This window comes from Hippopotamus amphibius, chromosome 10 (genome assembly GCF_030028045.1).
Source record: "Hippopotamus amphibius kiboko isolate mHipAmp2 chromosome 10, mHipAmp2.hap2, whole genome shotgun sequence".
Lineage (NCBI taxonomy): Eukaryota > Metazoa > Chordata > Mammalia > Artiodactyla > Hippopotamidae > Hippopotamus > Hippopotamus amphibius.
Window position 1 is genome coordinate 52,597,462 of NC_080195.1, and position 25,765 is coordinate 52,623,226.

The following is a 25,765-nucleotide window of genomic DNA, read 5'->3' on the forward strand; positions in this document are numbered from 1 at the left end:
GTAACACATTGCGTTTCCTCTCTGAGCCTAACATCATCAGGAAACCGTTTCCTGCACCTCTCCCACTTCCCATTATAAAATGTTAGTAGAAACCAAGGCAGAAGTCTTTCATCTCTAGGGGATCACAAACACTCATTGTCCCGGGGTCATCTGTGGACGTGTCTGTCCCCCTAGGAGGACTCTGAGAGGCTTGAGGGCAAAGACTTTCTCTTTTCATTTTTGAGTCCCCAGGGCCCAGCACCGAGCGGAGCCAACAATATAGTAATATGTTTAGCGTACATTTATGAGAAAGAATGGGAGAAGATGAAGTTGGCCTCTGAGAGTACTATCCTTTGATAGAATCCTGGGGCTAGACGTCCAACCTCTAAGAAGAGATGTTCCGCGTCTTGAATTCACAGATAAGAAACCAAGAAATAGAGAACGAAAACGACCTATGGAGACCCTGCTGCTGGAAGTGGCGGAGCTGGCCTGGAACCAGGGTGTTTCCAGCGTACCGCATGGCCTCTTCACCCAGAGGAGTGGCAGGAACCACAGAGTGCTGGTTCTAGACAGGTCGGGGAATGGGGAGGCGCAGCACTTGCCCAGCGCTCCTTACATTGCAGCTCAGTGCTGTGAGGCAGAGAACCCACCAACAGGGCAGTGGGGCGCTTTCTGGACCATAGCTCTGGGAGGGGAGTCCTAGCTATACACAGCTTCAGGGTATAGAGGGGTTCAGTACCTCGCACAAGCTCACGCAGAGCTGCGATCTGGAGCAGGACAAGCCAGCCCCGGAGGCCGTGCTCTGGACCACTGCACCAGGCCTACCCAAGACGGGGATGAGATGGTTTGGGAGGGAGGGGCCCACCCTCGCTTCCCTGCCTGCACACGATTCCACTACTCAGGCGCTGCTGCCGCCAGGGAGGAGAGGGGAGAAGACAGGGCGCTGCTGAAGGCTGCTCTGAGGTCAGAGACCAAGCCAGGTGTAGAGGTCCAGGTCGTCAGAGAAAAGAAGCCAGGATGGGACTAGACGTGCAAGAGATTTATCGGGGATAAGACCTGTGAAGAATAAAAAGGGGAGCTGAAGACGGCAGGGAGAACCTGTAGACCCTGATGCAGGGCTGACACCTGCGAAGGACAGTGGGGACGAGGACGGCACAGGAAGTCCCGCACCACCCCGTAGTGCCCCGTAGTTCCTCGAATGTCCTGGCCAAGGCAGCGGGGAAGCCTCAAGCTGAAGTCTCTGGTTCAAGCAGCCCCGCCTCACTCGCTGAGGGCCGTCTCAGCACAAAGCAGAGGGCAGATCCAGAAGGGCAGCAACTGGGACCATCCATCAGTTAGGTCCCCCCCAGCAGGAGACCGAGGCCTGCGTGCTCCTGGCCGCCCTGCCCCCACCCCCACCCCGCCCAGAGCTGGCACGCCAGGCCAGTCATTCCAGTTCTTCCAGCACAGTGTTCCCTGTGCAGCATCAACACAGCTGACATTCAGAGGGCACCCTCCCTGTCACAGTCATCATCTGGTACAGTGCTCTTCACGTGGGGCTGGAGGGGTCCTGGGCAGGACCACCCTTCTCAGAGTCACCCAGAGGACTGGGGGCAGACCGCTGGGCCCACAAGCCAGACCCGCTGAATGAGCGTCGTTGGGGTTGGGCCCCGCACTCTGCCGTTCTAGCAGGCTCCGCAGATGACTGTACACATACCAGAGCCACCAGTCTTCTGTTAATTCTTACCATAACGGTCTCCATTTCACCAGGGAGGAGACTCAAGCTCACAGAGGCCAGCGGCCCGGGGAGCACTGCTTCAGGGGGCCAAGAAAGTGGGGTCTTCCTGGAAAGTGAGGTAATATATTTTAGAAGGTGATGGATAGAGATCTTTCTACAGGAGACACGGGTAGGGAACACCAGCTCATCATCAGTGTATATGGTCCATCTCTCCCAGGGAGAATGTCAGCCTCGGGAGGGCAAAATCCTGGTCTCTTTTGTGGAGTGAGGTGTCCCCAGCGCCTAGCACGTTTCCTTCCCCCGCAGCCAGTGCTCAGTATCTGCTGAGGGAAGCCATGGTACATCTGGTAGGGTGTGCTTGTTTAGAGGGGGCCGTGGGGAGGGGCCTGACCCAGAGACAGCGTCAAGGCCCCCATCGTAAAGCGGAGTCAGGCGGCTTGACTTGCCTCGGACCTGGGAACACAGGGAGGCAAGCACGAGGCTGAGGACGCTGGGTTCAGTATCCAGTGCTGGTGGCTCAGGGCGCGCTGCTGTGTGCCTGCTGCCTAGAGCAGTGCCTGGCACGTGATAGGTGCTCCTTCAACATTTGTTTTGAAAGAACGAGAGGAGAGGAAGAGAAGGGAGTGGAGAGGAAGAGAAGGGAGGAAGCTACAGGCTGCAACTGCTGGAACGCAGAGACTCCCTTTCGGCCCTCCCTGCCCGTGTGTTCCCAGCTCAGGTTCCCAGCTTCCTCACCTTCCTGCAGGATCGTGGGCTACAGCCATAGACGGATAAGCCTTCCTGTGTGTGTGCACGTGTCCGTGCTCACATGTACAGAGTCATGGCCTTTAGTTTAGGGGCGGGGCTGGGAGTGGGGGGGACATATACACGAACATACTGACTAATATAAAATAATCTTAGGCAATTATCATTCTGGGCCTCACCAGTTTATTCTATCCCACCCTTTCCGAACTTTTTACACACTTGCTGACCCTATACAAACCCTCTGCACCTTGCTTTCCATGCTAAATACAAATCTCTGCACCTGCCTCAATTGTTTTTTTAAGGCTGCCTAGAAACCGATTAGAGCTTCCCACGAAATGTTCGTGCACAGCCCCAAGCGGCTCAAGCCCCTGTCCTACTCGGTTTTCAGGAAGTCTGATCTTGCGCCAGGTTCCTTTCCAAGGTGAGGTGAAGACCATGACTGTGGAGCCTCCAGTCCTGATGTTCTACATGCGCTCACACACGTGTGTGCCCAGGCACGTGCCCACATCCCCATCCTCAGAACAAACCCTAACACGTGAGCGTAAGGCCATCTAAACTCTTACAAAGAGAACACTTCATGCCCTGTGTGCCCCAAATCACGTCATTTTGCTTTCATTCTAAAGCTGTCTGTATTCTGTCTCTGTCTTCCTTGGAAGAACAGGCAGAGTCTTGCTTCACACTTGGCAGGATAAAGGTACCACAGGTGTCTCTGGGCCTCTAAATGTTGAGAAAGACTGAAAATTATAGCTTTTAAATGACAGTTTGATCCTAACGTCTGTGGTTTAGTGTTTGTTCCCTGAGATCTCCTAACTTCAAAGTGAAATGATTTGTGAAGCTTGAGAGCTTGTTGCCAGGTGTGCAGTACTGCAGGGTGGTTCCAGGAGATCAAAGGAAGAGGACACCCCGGGGGGTCCCGGGGGTTGTGCCTTCTAAGTGGTGGAAGAAACTGGCTGTGAAACAGGAGGGAAGGGGTGAGGGCACAACCTTGAAAAGGACACAGCCATAGGACATGACAAAGACTGGTTAGGACCACCCGGGTCCAAGATGATGGAAGATTCCATTTCCAGTAGACCTTGAGCCTCATTATATGCTCATTGTAATACATTCGCTAAAGGACACACCCACCAGCACCACGACAGCTCTGAGGCCAACCATCAGAGGTCAAACAGTGAGCAGTGGCCCAATTCCTGGAAATCCCTGCCCCTTCCCTGAAATGATTGGAATAATCCTCCCATTCATTAGCAGGTGAAAGTATCCAGCCCATGCAAACTAACCACGCCATATTTGGAAGCTCTCTTGCCTTCTGAGATGGCCCACACTCTGTCTTTGAGTGTGTTTCTCTCTACATAAATCCACTTCTCGCCTTTCACTTTGTCTCGGAATTCTTTCGGGACAAGGCAAGAACCTTACATTCACCAGGAACAGCTGGGATCCACCCATGTGCTCATTCCACAGTCTTAGCTGGGCTCAGCTCTGCCCACTGCTACCCCTGCCCCCAGCGTGCCTCTCAAACCCACCACCAGCTTTTCTCTCGATATCACCTCATGGGTGGGGGAAGGGGAAGAGAGGGCACCGGCTCCTGCCAGCACCATCTCACTGCCGAGTTTCATTTTGGCTTTGTCTAAGGAAGCAGTTTCTAATTATAGCTAACAATGAGAGTGTGGCAGGTGTGGAGACAAGCAGACCTGGGTCGAAACCCCAGCTCCACCCCATCCCAGCCGTCTGACTTTAGATGGACGGCAGCTTCTCTGAGCCCGAGCTCTTCACGTGTTCAACTGCCTGATGTACAGCAACTCTTTCTTCCTCCTCTTGTCTTTCCTTCTCCAAAGGAAAGAGTCTCACTGACTCCCTAGGTGTCAATTTCCCCAAACCCAAACCCCAAGGATGAGGAAATGATGGCAAGACTGCCCCCTCTGCCACGTCTGGATGACCGCTGGGCCCCTAACCAGACCCCATTTCTCGAGGAGCTGACCCACTGGGACGGCTGATTGTGAAACCATCCGGGTCTCCGTTCCCTCCATCACACCCCTGGTGTTTTAAAAAGATGCACATTTACTTGCCCTGGAGAGGTGGAGAGAGAAGAGGACATGGAGAATGTGGTGGCTGAAGAAGCTTGGAGGAGGGCAGATGCGGCCAATGCAGATTTTTAAAGAGTCTATATTGCCAAGACTTCCAGATAACATCCAGCACTCTTAGGTACCAAAGAAAGCAAATGAAGTACCATCATTTAGCAGGTCAAAAAATACCATCATGACCCATTTTGGTTTTCAGTACTCATATATTAACTTGATTAGCATGACTAGTTCACACTGTTATTCAGGTCATCTTTTAAATTTACTCTAACGCTATGCATATAATTAAGCCTGTTGCTGCTTTCCTCTGTTCATTCTGGTCCTCCCTCCTCTCTCTCTCCCTCTCTCTCTCTCTCTCTCACACACACACACACACACACACACACACACACACACACAGAGCACTCACAGTCAGGAGAGAAGGCAGAGCCCAGGAGTCCTGGTACAGGTGGGTGGAGGAAGAGGTGAGGATGGGTGTGACCGTTGTTCTCTTCCGATTGCTTCTATTTTCTCAAAGAAATAGGAAGCAAAGCGCCAACTGAGAGTCAAGTTTGGAGAGGAGGTTTTGAGGTTTGAGAAAAGGGAGTCTGAAAGTCTGACCTCCTTCGGAATTGTGACTGCTGTGAAGAGTAAGAATTTGCAGAGCAAACAGAACAGGATCTTAAAGAGACTATCTCGTCTCCAATTGCAGCTGGAGTCCCACTAGAAAACAAAAAATGCTACGTCTCCACCCTCTCATCCTGCCGCGACCACCGCCCCCCCCCCCACACACACTTCTACCACCACATTCTAAAGCAACTGGAAGGCCTTGGAAAGACAGATCCCAGTAGGACTTATTAGGAGGTAGCAGAACGGCCCTAGGAGACCTCCCTTCCCCACCTCCCCCCGCTGCAAATCAGCAGTTTGAAGGAAAATTCACGAGAATCGTAAGTTCTATGGGGGGGAGGGGGATGTCCCTTCCCTTCCTGAAAGGGGAGGAAAGGTGGGGTTCTACCTCATCCTCACAACAGGCCAAATGAGGGGGGGCTACCAGCTAAGGGGGAGGCGGACCACACGAAGGTGACAGTGGCATCTGCTTCGGCGTTGGCTGTCTGCCAGGCAGCCTGATCGGTCTCCGTGGAGACGGACGGCGGAAGTGCAGACGGCACCAGTGGGGCAGCCTACACTCTCACGGGCAGATGCGGCCAGGAAGGAGAAGTTTCCCTCTGGATGAGCAGAGCCCTCAGAAGACAACTGGCTTGACCCTTTCCCGTCAGGACTCTACTGATGAGGGTGGTCTAGGGCAACACTGGAGAGGGACAGAGAACCCCACAAGAGGGAGGCAACGAATGAAAGAGGCATCCGTGTCCCCGTTTCTCCTCTAAGCCCTTTGGGCCCGGGACTGACTGTGGTGGGGAGGAAGGAGGGCATGACATTAAAGTTTTAGACTTGATCAAACTGGACTGGGATTCCTATTTCTGGGTATATATCCAAAGTAAATGAAAACAGGGTATCAAAGAGATATCTATGCTCCATGTTCACTGCAGCATTACTCACAATAGCCACGATATGGAAACAACTTCAGTGTTTATCAATGGATGAATGGAGAAAGAAGATGGAGTACGTGTATACAATGGAATTTTATTTATTTATATATTTATTTATTTGGCTGTGTTGGGTCTTTTTTGCTGTGCGCGGGCTTTCTTTAGTTGCGGTGAGTGGGGGCTACTCTTCGTTGTGGTGCGTGGGCTCCTCATTGCCGTGGCTTCTCTTATGGCGGAGCACGGGCTCTAGGCGCATAGGCTTCAGTAGTTGCAGCACATGGGCTCAACAGTTGTGGCTCATGGGCTCTAGAGTGCAGGCTCAATAGCTGTGGCACATGGGCTTAGTTACTCCGCGGCATGTGGGATCTTCCTGGAGCAGGGATCAAACCTGTGTCCCCTGCATTGGCAGGTGGATTCTTAACCACTGCGCCACCTAGGAAACCCTACAATGGATATTATTATTCAGCTATGAGAAAGAAGGAAATCCTGCCATTTGTGACAACATCAATGGACCCTAGGGCACTATGCTAAGTGAATAAGCCACACAGAGAAAGACAGATATTACATAATATCACTTATATGTGGAATCTAGAAAAAAATGTCAAACTCATAGAAACAGACAGTAAAAAAGTGGTTGCCAGAGGCTGGCTGGGAGGAGCAGTGGTGGTGAGGGAAATAGGGAGAGGCTGGGGAAAGGGTACAAACTTTCAGCTATAAGATGAATGAGGTCTGAGAAGCTGATGTAAAACATGGTGACTACAGTTGACAACACTATGTTGTGTAATTGAAATTTGCTAAGAGAGTAGAACTTAAATGTTTTCACCAAAAAAAGATAAACATATGAGGTAATGGATATGTTAATTAACTAGATGAAGGGAAACCTTCCACAATGTATCTGTATATTTAATCGTCACAAATGTACACTTTAAATATCTTACAATCTTACATGTCATTTATACCTCAATAAGGCTTAAATTTAAAAAACTGGACTGGGATGGACTGGATTGAGTTTTTAATACCCACCAAGCCCCTCAAGACCAAAAACTATATGATCTACCCAAGATGACTTTAGGGGGCAGGAAAAGCAGCTTCAATGGAGTATGTATGAAGGCAGTCGCTGGAGAAAAAGAAAATCATTCCATGTTTGCCTCTCACTAAGTTCAAACCATTCACCAAACCAGTTACAGAAGTAAAACAGGTCATGCTTCAGAATCCACTTGTTAAAATACTCTTCTTCCCTTTTCTATATTTTAAGATTTAAGCATCTCAGTTCTATTGCTTGGTCAGTGCTAACTGAATTCTAGTACTCCACCTTAAAACTGTAGGCTCTCCTGACTACTGGTAAAAGAAACCCCAGAAAGACAAGGAAAAAGTGTTTCCTCTTCTCCTACAGCTGCAGAAAAGCACACACTATTCTGCACTATAATGTCAGTTTTTATCAAGTGGGAAATTGAAAACAGTCACAAGAGTCTCCATCTTAATCTTCTATCCAAGAATCTTCTGTAAAAGTATACATACTAACTGTTTTTTATTATTTTAAAACTGTCCTCAAAATATTTCTACCAGGAGTCTTCTTGTATACCTAAAATTTTTTTTAAGCTCTTTATTGGAATGTAATTTTTTTTTACTTCCTAATTTCCTACAAGTTTCAGTGGAGTCCACGTGTACTTTATTGGAGTATAATTGCTTTACAGTGTTGTGCCAGTTTCTGTTGTACAACAAAGTGAATCACTTGTATTTATACATATTTCCCCATATCCCCTCCTTCCTGCAACTCCTTCCCACCCTCCCTACCCAACCCCTGTAAGTCATCACCAATCACTGAGTTGCTCTCCCTGTGTTATGCAGCAGCTTCCCACTAGCTATCTATTTTACATTTGGTAGTGTATATACTGTACACCTGAATTTAAGACATTTAAATTTAAGAGATTACCATGTTCTGTAAGTTGTAAATCCCCACCCCTAAAAGTCTGCAATTCTGACTGTCCTGCTGAAGAATGTGCTGTCCTAGTTGTAATATTTAAAGCACGTCTGTTTTCCGAAATATATAAATACATATGAGAGTTTTCTGAGCCAGAAAAAGAGCTTTGGAATTTTCTTTTCCCTCTACGTATAAAAAAATGATAAATCCCATGCCTTTGCTGGAGTCCTGCTTCAGATCCAGAGTTGAGAGCTTTGTCTCACTTAGCTCAGCGCGCAGGCCTGGTTAAAGCATCAAACCCTCCACCGCTCTCAGGCCAGCACAGGGCACTCCTGACAATCGTGAAGCAGTAGGCATCTGAAGCAGATGCGGCACTGCATGTTGAAAGCATTCACATCAACACGAATTGATGAACTTCCAAAGTAAATCCCGACTGTCTCTAAGGGTCCGGACAGGGAGGCCACAAAGAGAGTAAGACACAAGCCCTCGGAAGCAGCCCGAGATTGTCCCCAGAACACACACCATCACCACACAACAGGGTCAGTGTGGTGACAGGGCTAGAGACAGAAAGCTGTCGGTGTAGTGGGGAGAGAGGGCCAAGAGCCCAAGCAGAGTAGGTTTCAGCTAGGAGATGCTACCTCCTCAGCTAGGGATTGAAAGAGGAGAGGGAAGGGCACTAAGAAATGAAGAAAGGGGGTGAGTATTCATTGTACCTGATTAGAAGCGTTATTTGTAAAGATCACCCTGGAGGGCCATGAAGAAGGCAGTACTGGAATTAGAGGCACACAGACAGGAGGCAAATAAACAACACCGATTTAATATATACTAAGGCACAGTGCTAGGTTCTGCCTAGAGGAGAATAAAGACAAGCAAATAGGCAACAACAAACTGGCATCACGTCAAGTGCCAGGCCCAGGAAATGAGAGGGCGCAGCCTGGAGTGGCATCTCCTCAGACTTGAGTAGCTTGGATTGCAGAAATCAAGCAGAAAAACACTTGGTGCAATAAGGTAAAAGAATGACAGTTTCGTAGGATATTCAGGAGGTAGAACCATCTAGCAGATGCTATTGGGACCCCACATATAGCCCTCACTATCCCCAAGCTCCAGCTTGCCACGGCAAACATCTCTGAGTCTTTACCCGAGGACACTCACGTTTGGCTTGTCCAAGAGGCAGGCCAGGAAGCACCAGGGAGTTAGCACTCCTGGGATTGGTCCTCCACCAACGTCAGATGGAAGCTGGTGGGACAACTCGGAGTGCCTTACGCGGGATGCCCAGAGGGACTGAGTCCCAAACTGCCCGCCGTGGTAACGTGCTGATTAACACACCTTGTCTGGGCTCCCCTCCCTTCCCTGTCTCACTTTCCCGTTCTCCTAACAGTGATTCCTGGAATCACCTCCCGAATAAGCTACTTGCACTCAAATCTTTGTCTCAGAGTCCACTTTTGGGAACCCAACCTGCAGCAAACAGAAAAAACTTAGTGAACAATTACATGGTAAAAACGAAGACTCAAATATGAAGCTATGAGATTTCCACTTTGGGAGCTGCTGATGCCATCCACTGAGATAAGGACTCTGCAGGATAGGAAGAGGGACAGATTTGCGACGGGGAGTGGGGGGGGCGCCGAGGATGGGATAAGTTTGCAAAGAACTGAGCTTCAGGTGCCCAAGGGACTGTTACCTCAAAACTCCCTGAGTACAAGGTTAAGACTCTTGACTTTGAAAAAAGTGAAACTGAGCAGAAAAGGGACTACACAAGAGGAGAAACCACCAGAAGTGAATGTCACTTCTCCCTAAAGGGTAATTACAATCTCTTCCTTTGAACTAAGAGAATACAAGGCCCTAGCTATCTTTTTCAGCCGGTTTCTGTATTCTAGCTTCTTATAATTGGAGGGACTCACTCCTTGAAAACCATACATCACTCCCCACCAACAGCCAGCAATGGCAGCCGTAGAATCACTGTCTCCACCATGGAAAAAGGCTCGGTGGGCAAGCTCCTTCCAGGAGTCTCCTGCAGCCAGGACGGCATCGTAGGCGATCATGGGGGCATCGTGTCCACTGCTGCCACCCCAGCCAGCGTAGCTCACAGAGGCGTAGAACTGATCCCTCTCCTTCACATCAAAGGGCTTGGGGAAGGTAGGGGCTGATCTGCCATCCCAAATCCCTCTGAGTTTTAGGTATTTTTCCCATTGGTCTTGGAAGTAAGACCTTTGGGAAGAAAAACAATCTACAGTCAATTGGAAAAATAAAGTCAAAAGCCATTAGGAAAGGTACCAATGTGAACAGGGAAAGTTCCAAGATGACTTCAACTTCTGGTACTAATATCATATGACATAAAAAGATCAAAATGAGCTCTGAGTGACATTCACTCAATAAATTTTTTGCTAAGGAATGATATAAATAAGGCATTGATATCTGTTGCTACATAAAGAAGATACACAGCAAGTTAAAAGTGAGAAATAAAGGTTTGGGACTTCCCTGGTGGCACAGTGGTTACGAATCTGCCTGGGAGGACACAGGTTCAATCCCTGCTCTAGGAAGATCCCACATGCCATAGAGCAACTAAGCCCATGTGCCACAACTACTGAGCCCACGTGCCACAACTACTGAAGCCCACTCGCCTAAAGCCTGTGCTCCACCACAACAGAAGCCGCCACAATAAGCCCGCACATTGCAACAAAGAGTAGCCCCCGCTCGCCACAACTAGAGAAAGCCAGTGCGCAGCAATGAAGACCAGTGCAGCCAATAAATAAATAAGTTTATAAAGAAAGAAAGGAAGGTTTGTTTTTCCTGAGTTGAGAATCATGTCAAGTGTCAACTGTCAAGGGTGAACTTTACTTGCTTAGCCTATCATTATGTATTTTATTTTATTGTTTATTTTATATTATCTTAACAGAAATTGTACATATTTAAGGTTGTACAACACGATAATTTGATATACACGTACGTAATGAAATGATCACTACCACCAACCTAATTAACACATCATCTCCTTATACAGTTACTATTTTTTTTTAAGAGGGAACTTTGGGACATCATGACCATGGGTGATTTCAGCAGAATGCCTCTGGACCTTTTTATTCTAAGAAAGGCAATGTGAAGTGAATTCAAAAAAAAGGGAAGATGTGGCCTTACCACTTATTAATTAGCTAGTGGAAAAACCTATCTCTAGGTCATTTTAACCAAGGATTTCACAATATTATCTGTGTGTCAAGACAACACTGGAAAAAAAAGTTCCAGGAAAGAAGCAGGAAAGTTCATCTCAGTAAAGAATAGCCATAGGGACTTCCCTGGCGGTCCAGTGGTGAAGACTCTGCACTTCCACTGCAGGAGGCGTGGGTTCAAGCCCTGGTTGGGGAACTAAGATCGTGCACGTCACCCGGCACGGCCAGAAAAAAAAAAGTCACAAAGACTATCTAATAAGAAAAAAAAAAATCAAACCGTACACTTTAAAAACAATTTTTTTAGTAAAAAATAAGAGTGACTGTGGATAAAATAAATAAACCTATTAATAAAAACAAACAAACAAAAATATAGAGAACAGGATCCCTACACGTGAGGGAAGCAGCGTAGCTGCCCTACTCACTGAGGTCTTCACTTGGTGCCTTGGTGGCCCCACCGCTGGGACTGTACTTGAAATCCTTAGCAGGTGGGTGGGGAGGGGCAGGATGCAGTGGACCACAAACCTGGATGGTGACACCATGATGGTTGCTCTGATCTGCAGGTTTCAGGCACACACAGGCATGCACATGCACGCAGAGCTTCAACCATTTTCTAGCAGGAGCATGCACTGGCAAACCTACCAGTGCTGAAGGTTCTCCTCCACAAAGGAGCCTGACCGGACAATGTACTTTTTAGCTTCAGGGAGCACCTCCATCAGTCCTTTCCCCCACTGCCGGGGAGGCTTGCCGTTCACAGCATAGGCTGTAAAAAGAGCAGACACAAGGGCTCCCAGGTAGCCTGTGGGATGGTGGTGGGTCATCCGGCCACTCTCGATGCTCACTTGGATCAGCGTGTCCAGCTGGCTGTGGTGAGGGAACCGCAGACCGATGCACATGGCGCGCATGGCAGCCCCGCAGCCACCCTCACGGGTGTTGAAGGGAATCCTCCAGCCACCGGCTTTGTGAGGCTGCAGCAGCATGGCGTTGCGCACGGAGGCGTGCCCTGGGAAGAGTCGGGTAGGGCACGGGGTCAGTGTAACCGCAGCAAAGTCCCCGCAGGAGGAGAGAACCAAGCCCTGTCTCCAGTTTCCCTTGATGGAAAGGGAAAGCCAAAGAGTCTGATGCTGAATGCCTCCAAACTCCAAACCCCAAGTCAACACTGTGCCCTACTTACACCAGAGGACTCATACCAGATGGCCCTGGGTTTACGGAGTGGGTAGCTTTTCATCAGGAGGTGTTATGAGCTGAATCGTATTTCCCCAAATTCATGTATTGAAGCTCTAACCCCTAGTACTTTGGAATGTGACCGTATGTGGAGATAGGGCAGAGGCGATGAAGTAAAAATGAGAATTAGGGTGGGTCCTAATTCAGTCTGATCAGCGTCCTAATAGGGAAAGGACATTTGGACACACAGAGACACCAGGAATGTGTGCTGTGAGAGGGCACAGCTAGAAGGAAACTGTAAGGCAAAGAGAAAGGCCTCCTTCAGAAGAAATGAAACCGACCCCTTGAGCTCAGACATCTAGCTTCCAAAACAGTGAGAAAATAAATGTCCGCTGTTTAAGCCAGCCAGTCTGTGGTATTTTGTTCTGGCGGGTCAAGCTAACTGACACAGGAGGAGCTGGGGAAAAGGCGAGTCACATCAGCTGGTGGCCCAAGTGGCTGTAAAAAGTTCCCAAAGTGGGCAGGAACCACTTGTGAGCAGACCTGGAACCAGAAAAGGAGTCTCTGTAAGACCTTTTCCAGTCTTCTTTAAAAAGAAAAAAAATTTTCTTTATATTTATTAAAGAAAACTTAGACGCTACAAATAAGTAAAAGGAAAATAAGAAACTATAAATACTCCCATCACCCAGATACAATTATTAACATCTTGTGTGTATTCTTCCAGACCTCTCCCAACAGAGATATACATATATACTGTTAATGAAAATGGGTTCATAAGATAGTGTTTCATAACCTACTTTTTTAACCTAATATACAATATCTTTCCATATTAGTAAATATTTATCTGCATAATTTAAATGGCTGCAGATGTGCCACCATAATTAAATAAACTACAAAACATTCAGGTTGTTTCTATTTCTATCACAACTATAAAAACTAATGTCTCGGGACTTCTCTTGTGGTCCAGTGGTAAAGAATCTGCCTTCCAATGCAGGGGACGTGGGTTCGATCCCTGGTGGGGGAACTAAGATCCCACATGTCATGGAGCAACTAAGCCTGCATGCTATAAGTACTGAGCTCACGTGCCACAACTAGAGAGAAGCCCATGTGCCGCAACAAAAGATCCCACATGCTGCAGCTAAGACCCAGTGTAGCCAAAATAAATAAAGAAATAAAAGAAAATAGATAAATAAAATAAATATTTAAAAAAAAACAAAAAACAAAAAACAAAACTAATGTCTCCTTGATATTTAAATCTCAATCAAGATTTTTAATGACTTCCTTGGGCCGGTTTTATTCTCCACTTGCCCAGGACCTGCACTGGTTGCTCTGACCTGGTGCCCGGCCGTTCATGTCTCCCATGCAGTCTTGGTAATGCTTAGCAAGGAGGGAATACAGGTGAGTCAAGTCCGAGACTTTGCCACCTTCCAGGAGCGCTTCTGCTGTGGCCAGGTGCATCACCGTGTCATCACTGACTCTCCACCTCTCCACATCTATGGCATCCAAGCCGCCAAGCTGGACCAGTTGCCTGTGAATCTCTTCCCCATTCTGGAGGAACTCCCACTTCCCGTTGAAGTACCCCAAGGCATCTCCAGCTGCACTCAGGACCATGGCTGCCACATACTTCTCGTTCAGTCCCCCGCACATGGTGAGGCAGTGTCTAGGGGAATATAAAGACACAGAGAGGATGGGGAGGAAAAAAAAAAAAAAACCAGAAAAAATAATAGCCCTATCTACATTTTACTGAGCACTCACACCTTGCAGACAGTATTAAGGGCATCTCATTTAATCCTCACAATTGCTCTATGGGGAGGAACAGACCCATTTTACAGATGAGTAAATCAGGATAACACAGTATCAGAAATGTTATGTGACTTGCCTTAGGTCACAGAGCTAATAAATGGCAGGGCTGGGATTCCAACTTAGGTCCATCTGACTCCAAAGTCCACAACTGAACTACGACTCCATCTTTGCCTCTCCTTGAATGGCAAGCCCATTAAATTCTGCAAGTCAAACCAAGCTTGTCATTTTCTCTTTTTGGTTTGAATTTGGCCTTGGAATGCCTCCCTCCTTTACCTGAATATGAACACTTCCCATTGGTATCACAATGAACTGTTTGCAAAGCACCTGCACATTCTGTCTCATCAGTAGGCCCGGATTACAGGACGCACTTCACAGATAAGAAAACTGAGGGTGAGAGAGGGTAAATTCACAGAAACAACAAATGGCAGCACTGGGACTGAGATCTGATTCTGGGCCACGCGCCTCAGCACAGACCTACTTACCTTGAGCAACCTTTGTGCCTCAGTCTCCACATCTGTGAAGTGATGGCAAAAACAGTAACAACCTCGTGGGTCTGTTATGAGGAGTAAATGAATTATTTTTCATAAAGCACTTAGTGCTGAGCGCATAGTAAGCTGTATTTTCATTACTCATACACAGCTAGGGAAAATGACTTTTCTATTCATTGAAGAGAAGACTGTACTTTCTCCCCACAACCTTCCTTTCAACAGCGATATTTAAGTTTTGTTTTCCTTCGAAACGATTGACTTCTAGAGTCTTGGGGTCCCAGCTAATACTGTCTCCATGAATCTAATCCCTAGGAAAGTGCTGGTTTCCCTGTCAGTGCATTTCCAGTTCCCCAAGGCGCCCTACAGCCTGCAGCATTCACCTTCAAAGCCCCCCACTGTCTGCCCCCACTCTATCATCCACTCCAGTTGCCCAGGCCAGGAAAACACTTTCAAACGCTGACGGACTAGCTCATCCACCCCTCAGCTCAAGCTCTCTCCCCATCCAAGATGTCTTCCTCTCCTCCTCTTACCTAAAACCTATTTACTCAGAGTTAAGTTCAAGTCCTTGGGTTTCCAGGAGTCCTTCTCCAGCTGCACTGCTGTGGGCCAGGGAATGCAGGCTGGCAAGCACCTGAGAAAAATGATGACGACAGATTGAGCAGACCATGACCGAGTCACCGATCATGCTGAATTTCCTGGCTCACAAAGGAGAGCTGTGAAACATTGCTTACATATTGTATCGTGCATAAACGACGATTAGGAGCTGGAATTCTGGGCTAGCAGTCCTGGCTCTGCCCAGAATCAAGTGTGTGATTGTGGACAAGCCACCCGTCCTGGACCTCAATTTTCCCACGGTACACTGGACTGCGGGGGGGGGGGGTGGGACCTTATAGATGCAGCCTAGGCTCCCGTCCTGAGCTGACAGCTTCAGAGACCGAGTTTAGTCGGCTTCTGAGAACCAACCTTTAACCCCCCTCGCCCCGTACCCTCTTTCAAAAGTCCTCAGCTCGCCTTCTGTAATTCCTTCTGGCCCCCACCGAGTGTGTTTTTGTGAGTTTCGAGTGGGGCTGGATGGGGGGGCGATGACCACCTCGTTCCGTGGGAACATTTCCTTTAGCTTTGACACCGCACTGCTCCGGCCTCCCGCTCTCAGCGCGCTGTTACTCTTTACGCTGCTCTAACCTTTACAGGTTACAGTCTCATCCCCGAACCATCAATTCAAAACTGAGACCTGGGCAGCCGCTTCCCGGCAGTCACCTGCTTTTGGGGGCGGGGGAGGTACGGGCGAGCGGGACTCAGGTCCGGCCCCGGCAGGGGGCGGGGGGCGGCTCCCGGGTCGCCGCGGGGGTGGGGGGAGGCGCGGGGGGAACGGGTCGCCGCCGGGAGGGGCGCGCGGGCGCGGGGGCGACAGCGGGGAGGGGTACCTGGTGGCCGCGAGGACCGCCGCGCACGGGGCCGCGGGGCAGCCCGGCAGCGAGGAGGCGCAGGGCGGGTCCCGCCGCCGCGCCCGCGGGCCGCGCCCAAGTTCAGGGCCAAGTTCAGCGGATCCGGACGCGTGTCGGCGCCCGCAGCTGCGCAGGCTCCGAGGGGGGGGCGCGTCGCGGCGGGGAGGGCGGGGCGGCGGGATCGCGGCGGTGGGAGGGGCGCCGGGGAGCGCCGGGCCCCGCGAAGTGGCGCTGCTCCGCCCCCCGCGACCCCTCCTTCCTAGCGGGACGGTCGGGGACTCACGTGTGACCCCGAGTGGACGCCTCGGCCTGTCCTCGCGTCCAGCTCCTCCGGACAGGGGACAGGAGGCGGCCCCGAACTCGGAAAAGGGTGCCGCGTGTGTGCGCAGCCTGCGTCACGGTTCTGCGCCCTCACCCCTAAAATGGGACCATACGAGTACCCACCTCTCGAGTTGATTGTTAGGATTAAATTAATTAATTTTAACTCTTGTCATTTATTTGGTTGTGGAATAGAATTTTTTCATCCTGATAGTAAATAAAAGCAAAGAAAAACTAAGAATATTTCTGTCTGAATAAATAGTATCACCTGAAAAAAAATGATCACCATATGCAAGTATTCTGTATACTTCTCCAGAATTTTAATTTGCTATGCTTGTCTTTCTCGGTACAGGCATTCAACACCTCCTGTGGATGCTAGGCCTTGACACAGCCCTGCTCTCATGGAGTGGACCCAGCCCAGTGATCTCATCTTAGGCTGCTGACATATTATTGTTTGTCTTTCAATAAAATGTTCTTTTTTATGATAAAAATAATGCATACTTCTAGTAGGAAAGTTGAGAAACCTTTTAGAAATCTCTCTTAAAAAACACATCTCTCATGGGTTCATAAAAATAAATGTTTCTGGGTTTTTTTTTTTTTTGCAGAATTGTTTCTCATAGCAGAGAATTGAAAATAACCTCAATCTCTGTTTAGGGGGAGAATGAGTTTCCGTCTCCTAAATTAGGGCATAATTATGAAACTTTTTCAAAAAGGTAGACATTTATATCAGTAGACTTTCAGTAAATAATCAGGCTCACAAGGGAAAAGCTTGGAGACATTTCATTAAGTAAAAAAAAAAATCAAGTTTTAGAGTGAGGAATGTACATGGTCTTATTTATGTAAGAAAAAAGAGCTCTGTGTGCCTCTGTGTGTGTGTGTGTGTGTGTGTTTGTAAAATGACTGAAAGGATACACATCAGATTGTAAGCAATGATTATAATTACCTCTCAGGAAGCTAATAGAGTTTGCTGGGAGTAGGGAGAGGGAGATGGGGAAACTTTTAATCTTTCACATTAAGAATTTTTATATATTACCTGTAGAGAGGAATTTTAGAAAGCATAGGAAAAAATGCATTTCATCACTCAGATTGTAAATACCTAGTCTTTATGCACGTTTAAAAAAATGAGTCATTTTGTATATATAATTTTATATCCTTTTTTCTTTAACCACTGAGCTTTACATTATAAGCATTTCTCTCTGTCGTTTGTAATAGTATCATTACTATAATTGAATCCAAATATTCAGATAAGGTAGTACCTCTAGGATACACTCCCTTTCACGTTGATATAAAGAAATATGAGGCTGGGATATTCAGTTCCTCTCCAACCACATCATGGCCAAGGCAGGTTCAACAGAAGGAAAACAGAAGCATAGATAACTGAAAAACAGGGGATTAAACAAATCTTTGCCACTTCATGGGCCCGAATGTGTATACCATGCCACCACGCCTCATTAAATCATGAGAGCTAAAATTAAAAAAAAAAAAAAAATAGAGAACCCGCGCTAACAGGAAATGGTTAATAGACAGGGCCGCTTAAACTCTGCAGCAAACACAAAATAACAAAAAGTTTCAAAGAAAAGCCCTACCACAGAATAGGACCACAATACACATCTGTTAAAATGATTTAAAGTAGGTAAAAAATGAAGTAGACTTCTTAGAAGAAAACAGAAGAAAGCTAGTCCAAGAGAAATAGGAAGACAAAAGCAGCTGTTCACATATTCTGTATCATCAACTTACTTCAGAAGACTTAGTGAGCATTTGTGATGGTTAATTTTATATATCAACTTGGCTAGGAAATAGTACCCAGATATTTGGTCAAACATTCTTCTAGATGTTTCTGTGTAGGAATTTTTAAGATGAGATTAACATTTAAATCAGTAGAAATGGAGCTAGCTGATTATCTTCCATGTAAGTGGGACTTACCCATTCAGCTGAAGGCCTTAGTAGAAAAAAGACTGATCTGACCCAAGGAAGCAGGAATTCTGCCAGCAGACTGTCTTCAGCTGGAGCTGCTACATCAACTCTTAACCCAGATCTGCAGCCTACTCGCCTTCTGCAGAATTTGGACTTGCCAACCTCCACAATTACATGAGCCAATTCCTTAAAATAAATCTCTCTCTCTCTCCATATATGTACTGATCCTGTTTCTCTGGAGAACCCTGACTAATACGGCATATAAAATGTGCTAGACACTTTGCTGGATGCTCCATGCAGTTACAAATAGAGGAGACTTTGTAGAGTGTAATGACATTAGGCCATGAGCACTGTGACAAAGGAGAATATTCAAAGTACAAGGTAGGCAAATATGAGAGAGATTATCATCTTAGAGTGTTCACAGAATGCATCTAGAGAAAATTATATCTGGGCTATTTTTTAAAGAATAATTAAGACAAACTAAGACTTCCAGAAGCCCAGAAATAACCTGAACAACTAACACACAGGAGCAGCAAAGATTTAAAAAAAAAAAAAAAAGTAAAAGTAAAAGCAAAGAGGCAAGTTTAGGTTGACATTTCCTCCCTAGTGATGCATGGTTTCTCAGCCCTACTTCAGTGCTGAGGCGCAAAGTATTTTCCAGTTGGGTCTATCACTGGGTTTTGAGAGTGGTCACGGTCTTAAGCTTTCTCCTTTCCTGTCTTACTAAATCATTTCCAAACACATCATCTGTAAGACTGAGTGCCAGATTTGTACAATGGAAATCAAGTATCCTCCTGGAGGATTTGAAAGAAGGGTAGGAAAGAACTTGAAGATCAGCTTATCAAAGAAAACAGGCTCTCTGCCCACTAGTCCCAAAGTACTTTTTAAAAATAGAATCGATATGTACGTAAAAGCAAAGTTTAAATCATAAAATGTCAGCGTCAGAGGGATAGTCACACAGCCTGTAACTTTATAGTGAGGAAACTGAGGCCCAATGAAATGAAGAGAGTTCCTTAGGGTCACACAAGCAGAAGGAAGTAGGCCTGGCGCCCACCATCTCTGAACTCTCAGTCCAGGACTCCTTCCATTCTCTGTACTGCCATTTACACAAACTTTGGACTGATACGATAGGCTAAATTGAATTCATTAATGCTTTGAACCTCTTGAACCCCATTTTAAAAATATTTCATGCTCCTTCCAAAAGAGGCCTCTACTTTATGACAGTGTAAAAGTAGTATTTAAAGAAAGATCTAAGATATGTGCTGTAATTCTAATAAGCAGGCAGTAATCTAGTATGACAGAGGTGGGGATGGAGACACTGAATGGAGAGGTAAGTGGATACAAATTGGTGTTTTAAAAGCTGGCCGTGGCTTCTATCCATCTAAGCAGAACAGAAAGAGACCTGGGGGGAGTCCGTGTTCCTGCCCACGGCCCTTCTCCCATGTCTCCGGAGTGCTCTAGCTTGCTTCTGTAAGTCGTTTTTTCCCAACCTTTGATCTGGACATCCGTGTAGATTTTGAAACCTTCTTTGGTGCATTTGCTACCAGATACCCTCCACAGCTCTGCTTCTCTCAGTTCTGCTGGGATTTCCCACAGGGAGGGAAGCCCAGCTGGTCAGCTGGGTCCCCACGCTCCCCTTGCCAGGTTTGCAATGGACCTTTGGTGCTCTTGGCCACAGGCTCATCCTAAAGGACTTCACTACCCAAAGACTGGCTCTCAGTGGGTGAAACCATAGCTTCCAGAAAATGGAAAGTAACTACTCCTTCCACCAAAAACCTGGGGAGCCTTGCTTAAGTTCCCTTCTGGGCCCCTGCCTCCACCCCACCCCCCTAGCCTCTGTTCCACCCTCCCTCCACGCCATCAGGGTCAGCCTAGGCTAACCTACCTGAATCTGCCTCGTTTTTGTTTCTAGAAGAATCCTTGGGACTATGAGTAAAGAGAAACCTAGTCAGGGGACATTTGCTGGCTCTCAGATTTCTAGCCTTCTCCTCCTCCCTCTGATGCTGTGTCAGTTCCCTCCCCCTTGGTCTCTGGCATTCATTCCTAAAGCTGCTCTTTGGAGAGAACTGAAGTTTGGGGTGGGGAATCTAAAAAGAGTGAGAGTGAAACCAAGGCTTCACAAAGGAAGCCGGTTTAGGCAGGTTTCCTAATGGTGACAGCCGCTGGAGAGTCCCTCAATCTCCCCCTGTGGACATCAGCGAAATCAGTTCCAGGATCAGGAGGGAGTCAGTGTGAGGATGCTGTTAAGGCTCTTCACGCCATCAAATTCTGCTCTTCACAGGGCAGTCCTTGTATACATTGGGCTACAAATGGCCAGATTTCTTCTCGTATTCAAATAGCAGTTACATGTGTCTGTGCAAGGTGTACTGTAAAAGTTGCCCTCTCTGGGAAGAGTTGATGAAAGATAACTTGCCCCTTTTCACTCAAGCCATGCAACATCTCTTTAATTTTATGCATGGAATTAGACTACTCACCTCCCCCCTTACCTGCTTTTTTTTTTTTTTTTTTGGAATATGGAGACTGTGACCTTTTGTTAAAGGTTGTTTTTCCCCTTGATTACTTTGTCACTAAGAAACAAAGGGCAGCTGTCTATTTCACTTTTCAGGAAAACATACAAGAAAGAAGAAAGAGGAGGAGAGGGAGGGCATGGGGAGGAGGAAGGGGAAGAAGAAAGAAGGAGGAGGGTAGTTTGTCTTAGAGGTGGTCAGATAGTTTAGTGTGTTTAAGTAGCAAACATTCTGCTGTTCAGTCTTTAATGGGCTCTTCACTTGACTCTTCAGCTTTCATGTATTCAAGCTTGATTTCATGACAGCTGCACTGTCCAATTATGAAAGCACCAAAATCATCTCTGTCTTCTCCTGCTGCCAGATGGTGGGCTCCTTGCTATGTTTCTCAGGGAACAAGGAAAATGAAATGCAAACTGAAAAAAGGGTGACTTTTGTAGCTTAGCCGACAGCTCTAGTGGACACTGGGGGTAGGGGGGTAGCAGCCAGTGTCCGTGATGACTCAGTCCCCAGAATCCTAGAATCACAAACTGGCCAGGCGGAGAAGCCCCCGCTCTCATGGATACAGGGTTTCTCTCTTCTCTTAAAGAATCAAATAATAAAACACTGCCAGCTCCTTGGAAAGCTGCCCTTTCCAATTTCATCACAAAAAAAGAAAAAAATCTTCTTTAAACACACCCAAAATATCTCTGGCTTTAATTTAAGATGGTTTTCTCTAGTTTGGTCATCCACAGAAGCGAAGGGCATGTACATCCAGTAAAAAGCTCAAGGCAGATAGACAGAAACAGCCCAAGGCAGTGAAAGCTCATCATCAAGAACCTCAAACCCCATGGCCAGTCTCAAAAACATCTCTGCTCTCCTTTGATTGCTCTTTTCTCTGAATTACGGCAGTTTAACATCCTTTTTATTATTGCTTTGCTCTGGATCCATTTCTACCTTTAGTTTGAAACTAAACGTCATATTTCAATAAGGATCTGGGCTCGTGTTGAAAGATTACAAAGTTAATTCCTGGCCATGGTATGTCATAGTTCCACTCATACCTTCCAATATTTTGTTGACATCTTCACCGCCCTGCAGCCTCAGACTCGGCTGGTTGCCCTGGTCTTTTTCTGCGATCGCTTGTTTCTTTTTCTAAGGGTCTGTCCATCTTGTTCTTATCCCGCTCCCATTCTGTTCGCCTTTGCATCCGCAGTGCTTGATATAGTTCTAGGCACACAGCACGCACTCAGTAAATTTGGGGGCACTGGCCTGATGTAGCGAAGGAGTGGTACGGACATTAGGAGCTCAGAGAAGGGGAAGAGCAGATGGGGATTAAAAGAGTCAAAGAGAGCTTCTTGAGGAAGCGACATTTGGAATGCACCTTTAAGGAAGGAAGATGTTTGGATGGGCAAGAGAGGATGGGGAAGGGCGGTGTAGGAAGCTATGGTAGAGTCAGGGTTTTCAGGCAGAGGGTAGAGTGCCAAATGCAGGAGGGAGAGGGGCAGTGGGCAATAGGGAAACAGTTTAGATCAGGGTTAGCTCTGAATGTCCACTTCTCTTTTCATTTTAAGAATTTTGGTGATTTCCATCTCAGAGAACCAGAAAGAATGTGACAGCGCACAAAGAAGAAGCGGTGACTGCTCTCACACTGATGGCCTTTTCTACCAGCTGTAGCAGACTGTAGCACCACCCAGGAGCACCATGGTCTTAAAGCCCAGGTCTGGCCATCCCATTCTGGGTGCAGGCTGTATAGATGGGTTTGCATGAAGCTGAGAAAGGAGTCAGAGAGGCTCCACTGAGAGGCTAAAAGTCACGGCAGCCACACTCCATGGCAGAAATCAGGGTGCTGGTTGCCAGGTGGGTGCCCTGGGGAACTGACCTGAAACAGAGGTCAGAAAGCTTCTTGTGACTCTTCACTGCTGAGATTGCAGCCAGTCTTATTAGAAAAACCAGAAACACAACTTCCTGAAAATTTTTGTTAATGCAAAAATGGGTTTGTTTCTTTGGCAACAGAGAGTCCACTGTGGGAAAGGGGTTTTCTCAGCACCTAAGCTCTCCTGGCATCTTGGACCCTGAGTACTCAATATGCAAAGACCTTGCAGTAGGCCTGGGGTCGACCCCACCCCTGCCCTGCGGTACAGCTTTAGCTCAGCCTGATTTTTTTTTTTAAGCTCTTTATTGGAATATAATTGCTTTACACTCTTGTACCAGTTTTTTAGGTACACCAAAGTGAATCAGCTGTATTTATACATATATCCCCATATCCCCTCCCTCCTGCGACTCCCTCGCACCCTCCCTGTCCTGCCCTCTAAGGCATCACCTCAGCCTGATTTTGATCAGCGTGAGGAGAGCGAAACAGCTCTAAGGGCGAGAGAGGAAAAACTGAATCACCATCTTACAGAGATCACCCTGTTCAGGGCCAAAGCCAAGTGTATTGTATTTACCACATTTGTATATCACGTCTCCTAGTGTTTTCTTTTTTTCCTCAAAATTGACTCACCTTTCTACTTCTACACATTTATTTTAGATGGGAAACCATTGTATCTCTACCGTATGACGTATCCCTCCTGCCCTAGCCTAGATTCTCTACAAAGCAAAGCTAGTTGCAAAGTCCTAGATTATTGGGAATGTGAGCCCAGGGGTGCAGGACAGGGAGATTGAAACAGGGAAGGAAGAAAAACCAATACAAGGGTACCTTACCATGTTGGCCTCTGCTGCAGGCAACTGGCACTCCATCCCACTGGGACCTTCTGGAAAGCCTCATGAAACGTCTCTCTCAACTCTCCACCTGGGTGACAAAAGCAGAAAGATGGAACGCAGTTACCCCTCATCTTCTAGCCCCTTTAGGTCAAGGGTAGCCCCATAGGTTTTAAGTCCCTCATATTTCCAAGTTGCACATGCTTGAGGACAGAATTTCCAAGGGGATCCCACGGCAAGGCAACAGAGAAGCCCCAGTGCCAGAAGCAGACTGAGAGAGGTACAAGCCCAGACAAGTTCCACGGGCGTAAAAGAGGTCCACTGGACCAGCAGGGGTTGGCTGTTTACCCATGGAATGCTCCAGAATTCTACACAGGGGTAGCAGGCTGGTTGGAAATTGGCGGGGGAGGACGCAGACCTTCCTCACCCCACCCCTTGGTTCTGTCCCTGTGTTCACCCGCAGGTTCCTCTGCCGGGGCTGGGGTGACCAGGATACACTGTCCAGCTTGGCTAGCAGGCGTCGACCCTGTGACGCTAAGCACTCTCCCACAGTGTCCACTGCACTTGAGATGGATGGCCCACTGCTCCAGTGGCGTGACTATGACTAGGGAGGGGTAACAGCTGCCCCATAAGGCTCGTAGGCTATCCACCACCAGAGTTGATGGGTTGGCCCCTCCCACTGTGGGACACCTTTTTACCCTCTCCCCCAGGCTGCCCGACACAGCATCCTCTCCCCTTGACACCGAGACAGTGCTGGTGCTAGGTGAGGGAGGGTTGCCTTGTGGTTTGGCAATACCATCTGGAGGGAACTGACAAAGTGGGACAGCAGAGGGAGCTTCCTCAAACAGCACAGAAATAACACTCTGCTCATGCCTTGGTCTGACTTCAGTGTTTCTGAACATCAGAGTTCTCTCTCAAGTAAAAAGGAAGTTGGGAGGGGAAATGCCACCTCTGTGAAATATCACTCAAAGAAAAACTGGGTGACTTGCCATTATTTTGGAGACAGCAAGAAAGGCACATCTCAGAACTGGGGCCTCATCCTTCGATTTTTAACACGAGAGAAAAAGAGGACTTGTTCTTCAGCAAGTAAGTACCTTTACTATTACCTTAATATGGGATAGCTTGGGAGACCTAGTTACCAACAACCTGACTGCTTTTTAAACAAACATACCATCACTCTTACCTCCAAGACACATACCCTCCCCTCAAAGGGCCTTCTGGGGGTCTCTTTTTCCAACGCACTTGCAGAACCGTCATCAGAGTTATGGCCCAATTTCCTAGGTGGTAGAAAACACTGATTTTGTAGGCTGAATCTGAGCTTTCCAAAACCAGAAAAATCCTGATGAATAATGAATCCAAGCTAATCCTGATTAAAATTGAGTGTGACTGATAAAACAATCCAGTGTGGCTGAAAAACTAGCTCAAAGAAAGGTCCCAAACATCTCCTCAGAAGGACAGAAGGACAGCTTAGCGGAGCACTGGGTGTCTCTGATTGCAATCTGAGAGGATCACATCAGAGTACAACTTTCATTTTTATTTCTGAAGTTCAATATATTTACTAAAAAAAAAACAGCTTTCTCACATTATAGTGCATAATATAAATAATGTTTTAGGTATGTCTTTTCTCTTCCCTTTTTACTGACCCTCTTCTGTGGTTTGAGACCCTCGACCCTACACATATTCTTTGTGTAGAAGCATTTAAAAACGGAAACACGTGTTTTTCTATGTTAATATATTAAGAAAGAAGTAGCTTCAAGACTTGAGTACTGCCTTGGACAAAATACGCCCTCCTTGGTGCTCTGTGTTTCTCGGTATGTTCTGAAGAGGGTCCAAGCTTTCGTGGGTGGGCTTGCTGACATCCAGGGTCCTTAGAGTTCTCTGTGTTTCTAACAGTCTTCATTATCCCATCCAGCTGTGGTTGATTCTTAGAACATGCACGAGACAGGGTCACCTCCCCAGAGGTCCGCCAATTTTCCCCTCAAGAGTGTGCCTTGATTTAGAGGTTGCTCAGATTACGATCCCTGACTCATTTCAGGCGGGCAGCTAAGAGGTTTTACACCCCATGGTGGGCCGATCTTCCTTCCCGGGTGACTTTTATTTTTTCCCTTTTCACGTTGGGAAAATAAATCCACAATCTTTTGTATTTAGGGGTTTGGACCCCCAGGTACACCATCCAGCCTCTCCTCAGGGCATTTTGCAAGCATGCAAACATCAAGGAGAACCCTCCGTGTGGGGCAGTTGAACTACCTTCTGCCTTGCCTGGTGTGAGCTGTGAGGTGCCCGGGGCTCACTTGGCTTGAAATTGTTTGCTTTTTTCCCCACCCTCAGCAGCAGAAGCC

At 47.3% G+C, this 25,765-nt stretch overlaps 1 protein-coding gene across 19 annotated transcripts; it reads right to left on the reverse strand.

Annotated features, from left to right (window-relative positions):
- Nucleotides 1–6,165: 6,165 nt before the first annotated feature.
- On the reverse strand, nt 6,166–23,559 carry ADPRH (ADP-ribosylarginine hydrolase). Of its 19 annotated transcripts, none has more exons than XM_057696563.1 (8): nt 23,430–23,559; nt 17,589–17,709; nt 16,298–16,431; nt 15,100–15,200; nt 14,564–14,634; nt 13,613–13,938; nt 11,757–12,117; nt 9,475–10,161 (listed from the first exon to the last, which is right to left on the reverse strand). In XM_057696563.1, exons 5-8 carry the CDS (start codon nt 14,593–14,595, stop codon nt 9,747–9,749), a joined length of 1,134 nt encoding a protein of 377 aa, XP_057552546.1. In that variant the 5' UTR covers nt 14,596–14,634; nt 15,100–15,200; nt 16,298–16,431; nt 17,589–17,709; nt 23,430–23,559; the 3' UTR covers nt 9,475–9,746. The 19 variants fall into 19 exon arrangements, with proteins under 19 accessions (XP_057552563.1, XP_057552546.1, XP_057552558.1 ...); XM_057696575.1 differs by lacking the exons at nt 16,298–16,431; nt 17,589–17,709; nt 23,430–23,559 and adding exons at nt 14,158–14,257; nt 14,355–14,465; nt 15,994–16,224; XM_057696574.1 differs by lacking the exons at nt 16,298–16,431; nt 17,589–17,709; nt 23,430–23,559 and adding exons at nt 14,158–14,281; nt 14,355–14,465; nt 15,994–16,224.
- Between the last annotated feature and the right edge of the window lie 2,206 nt (nt 23,560–25,765).

Excerpts from the sequence above, each read along its gene's own strand:
- ADPRH (XM_057696563.1), bottom strand. The coding sequence starts at position 14,595 with ATGTGGAGACTGAGGCACAAAGGTTGCTCAAG. Across the intron at positions 13,939-14,563 it reads AGGCACAAAGGTTGCTCAAG|ACACTGCCTCACCATGTGCG; the intron begins GTAAGTAGGTCT and ends ATATTCCCCTAG. Across the intron at positions 12,118-13,612 it reads CATGAACGGCCGGGCACCAG|GGCACGCCTCCGTGCGCAAC; the intron begins GTCAGAGCAACC and ends GACTCTTCCCAG.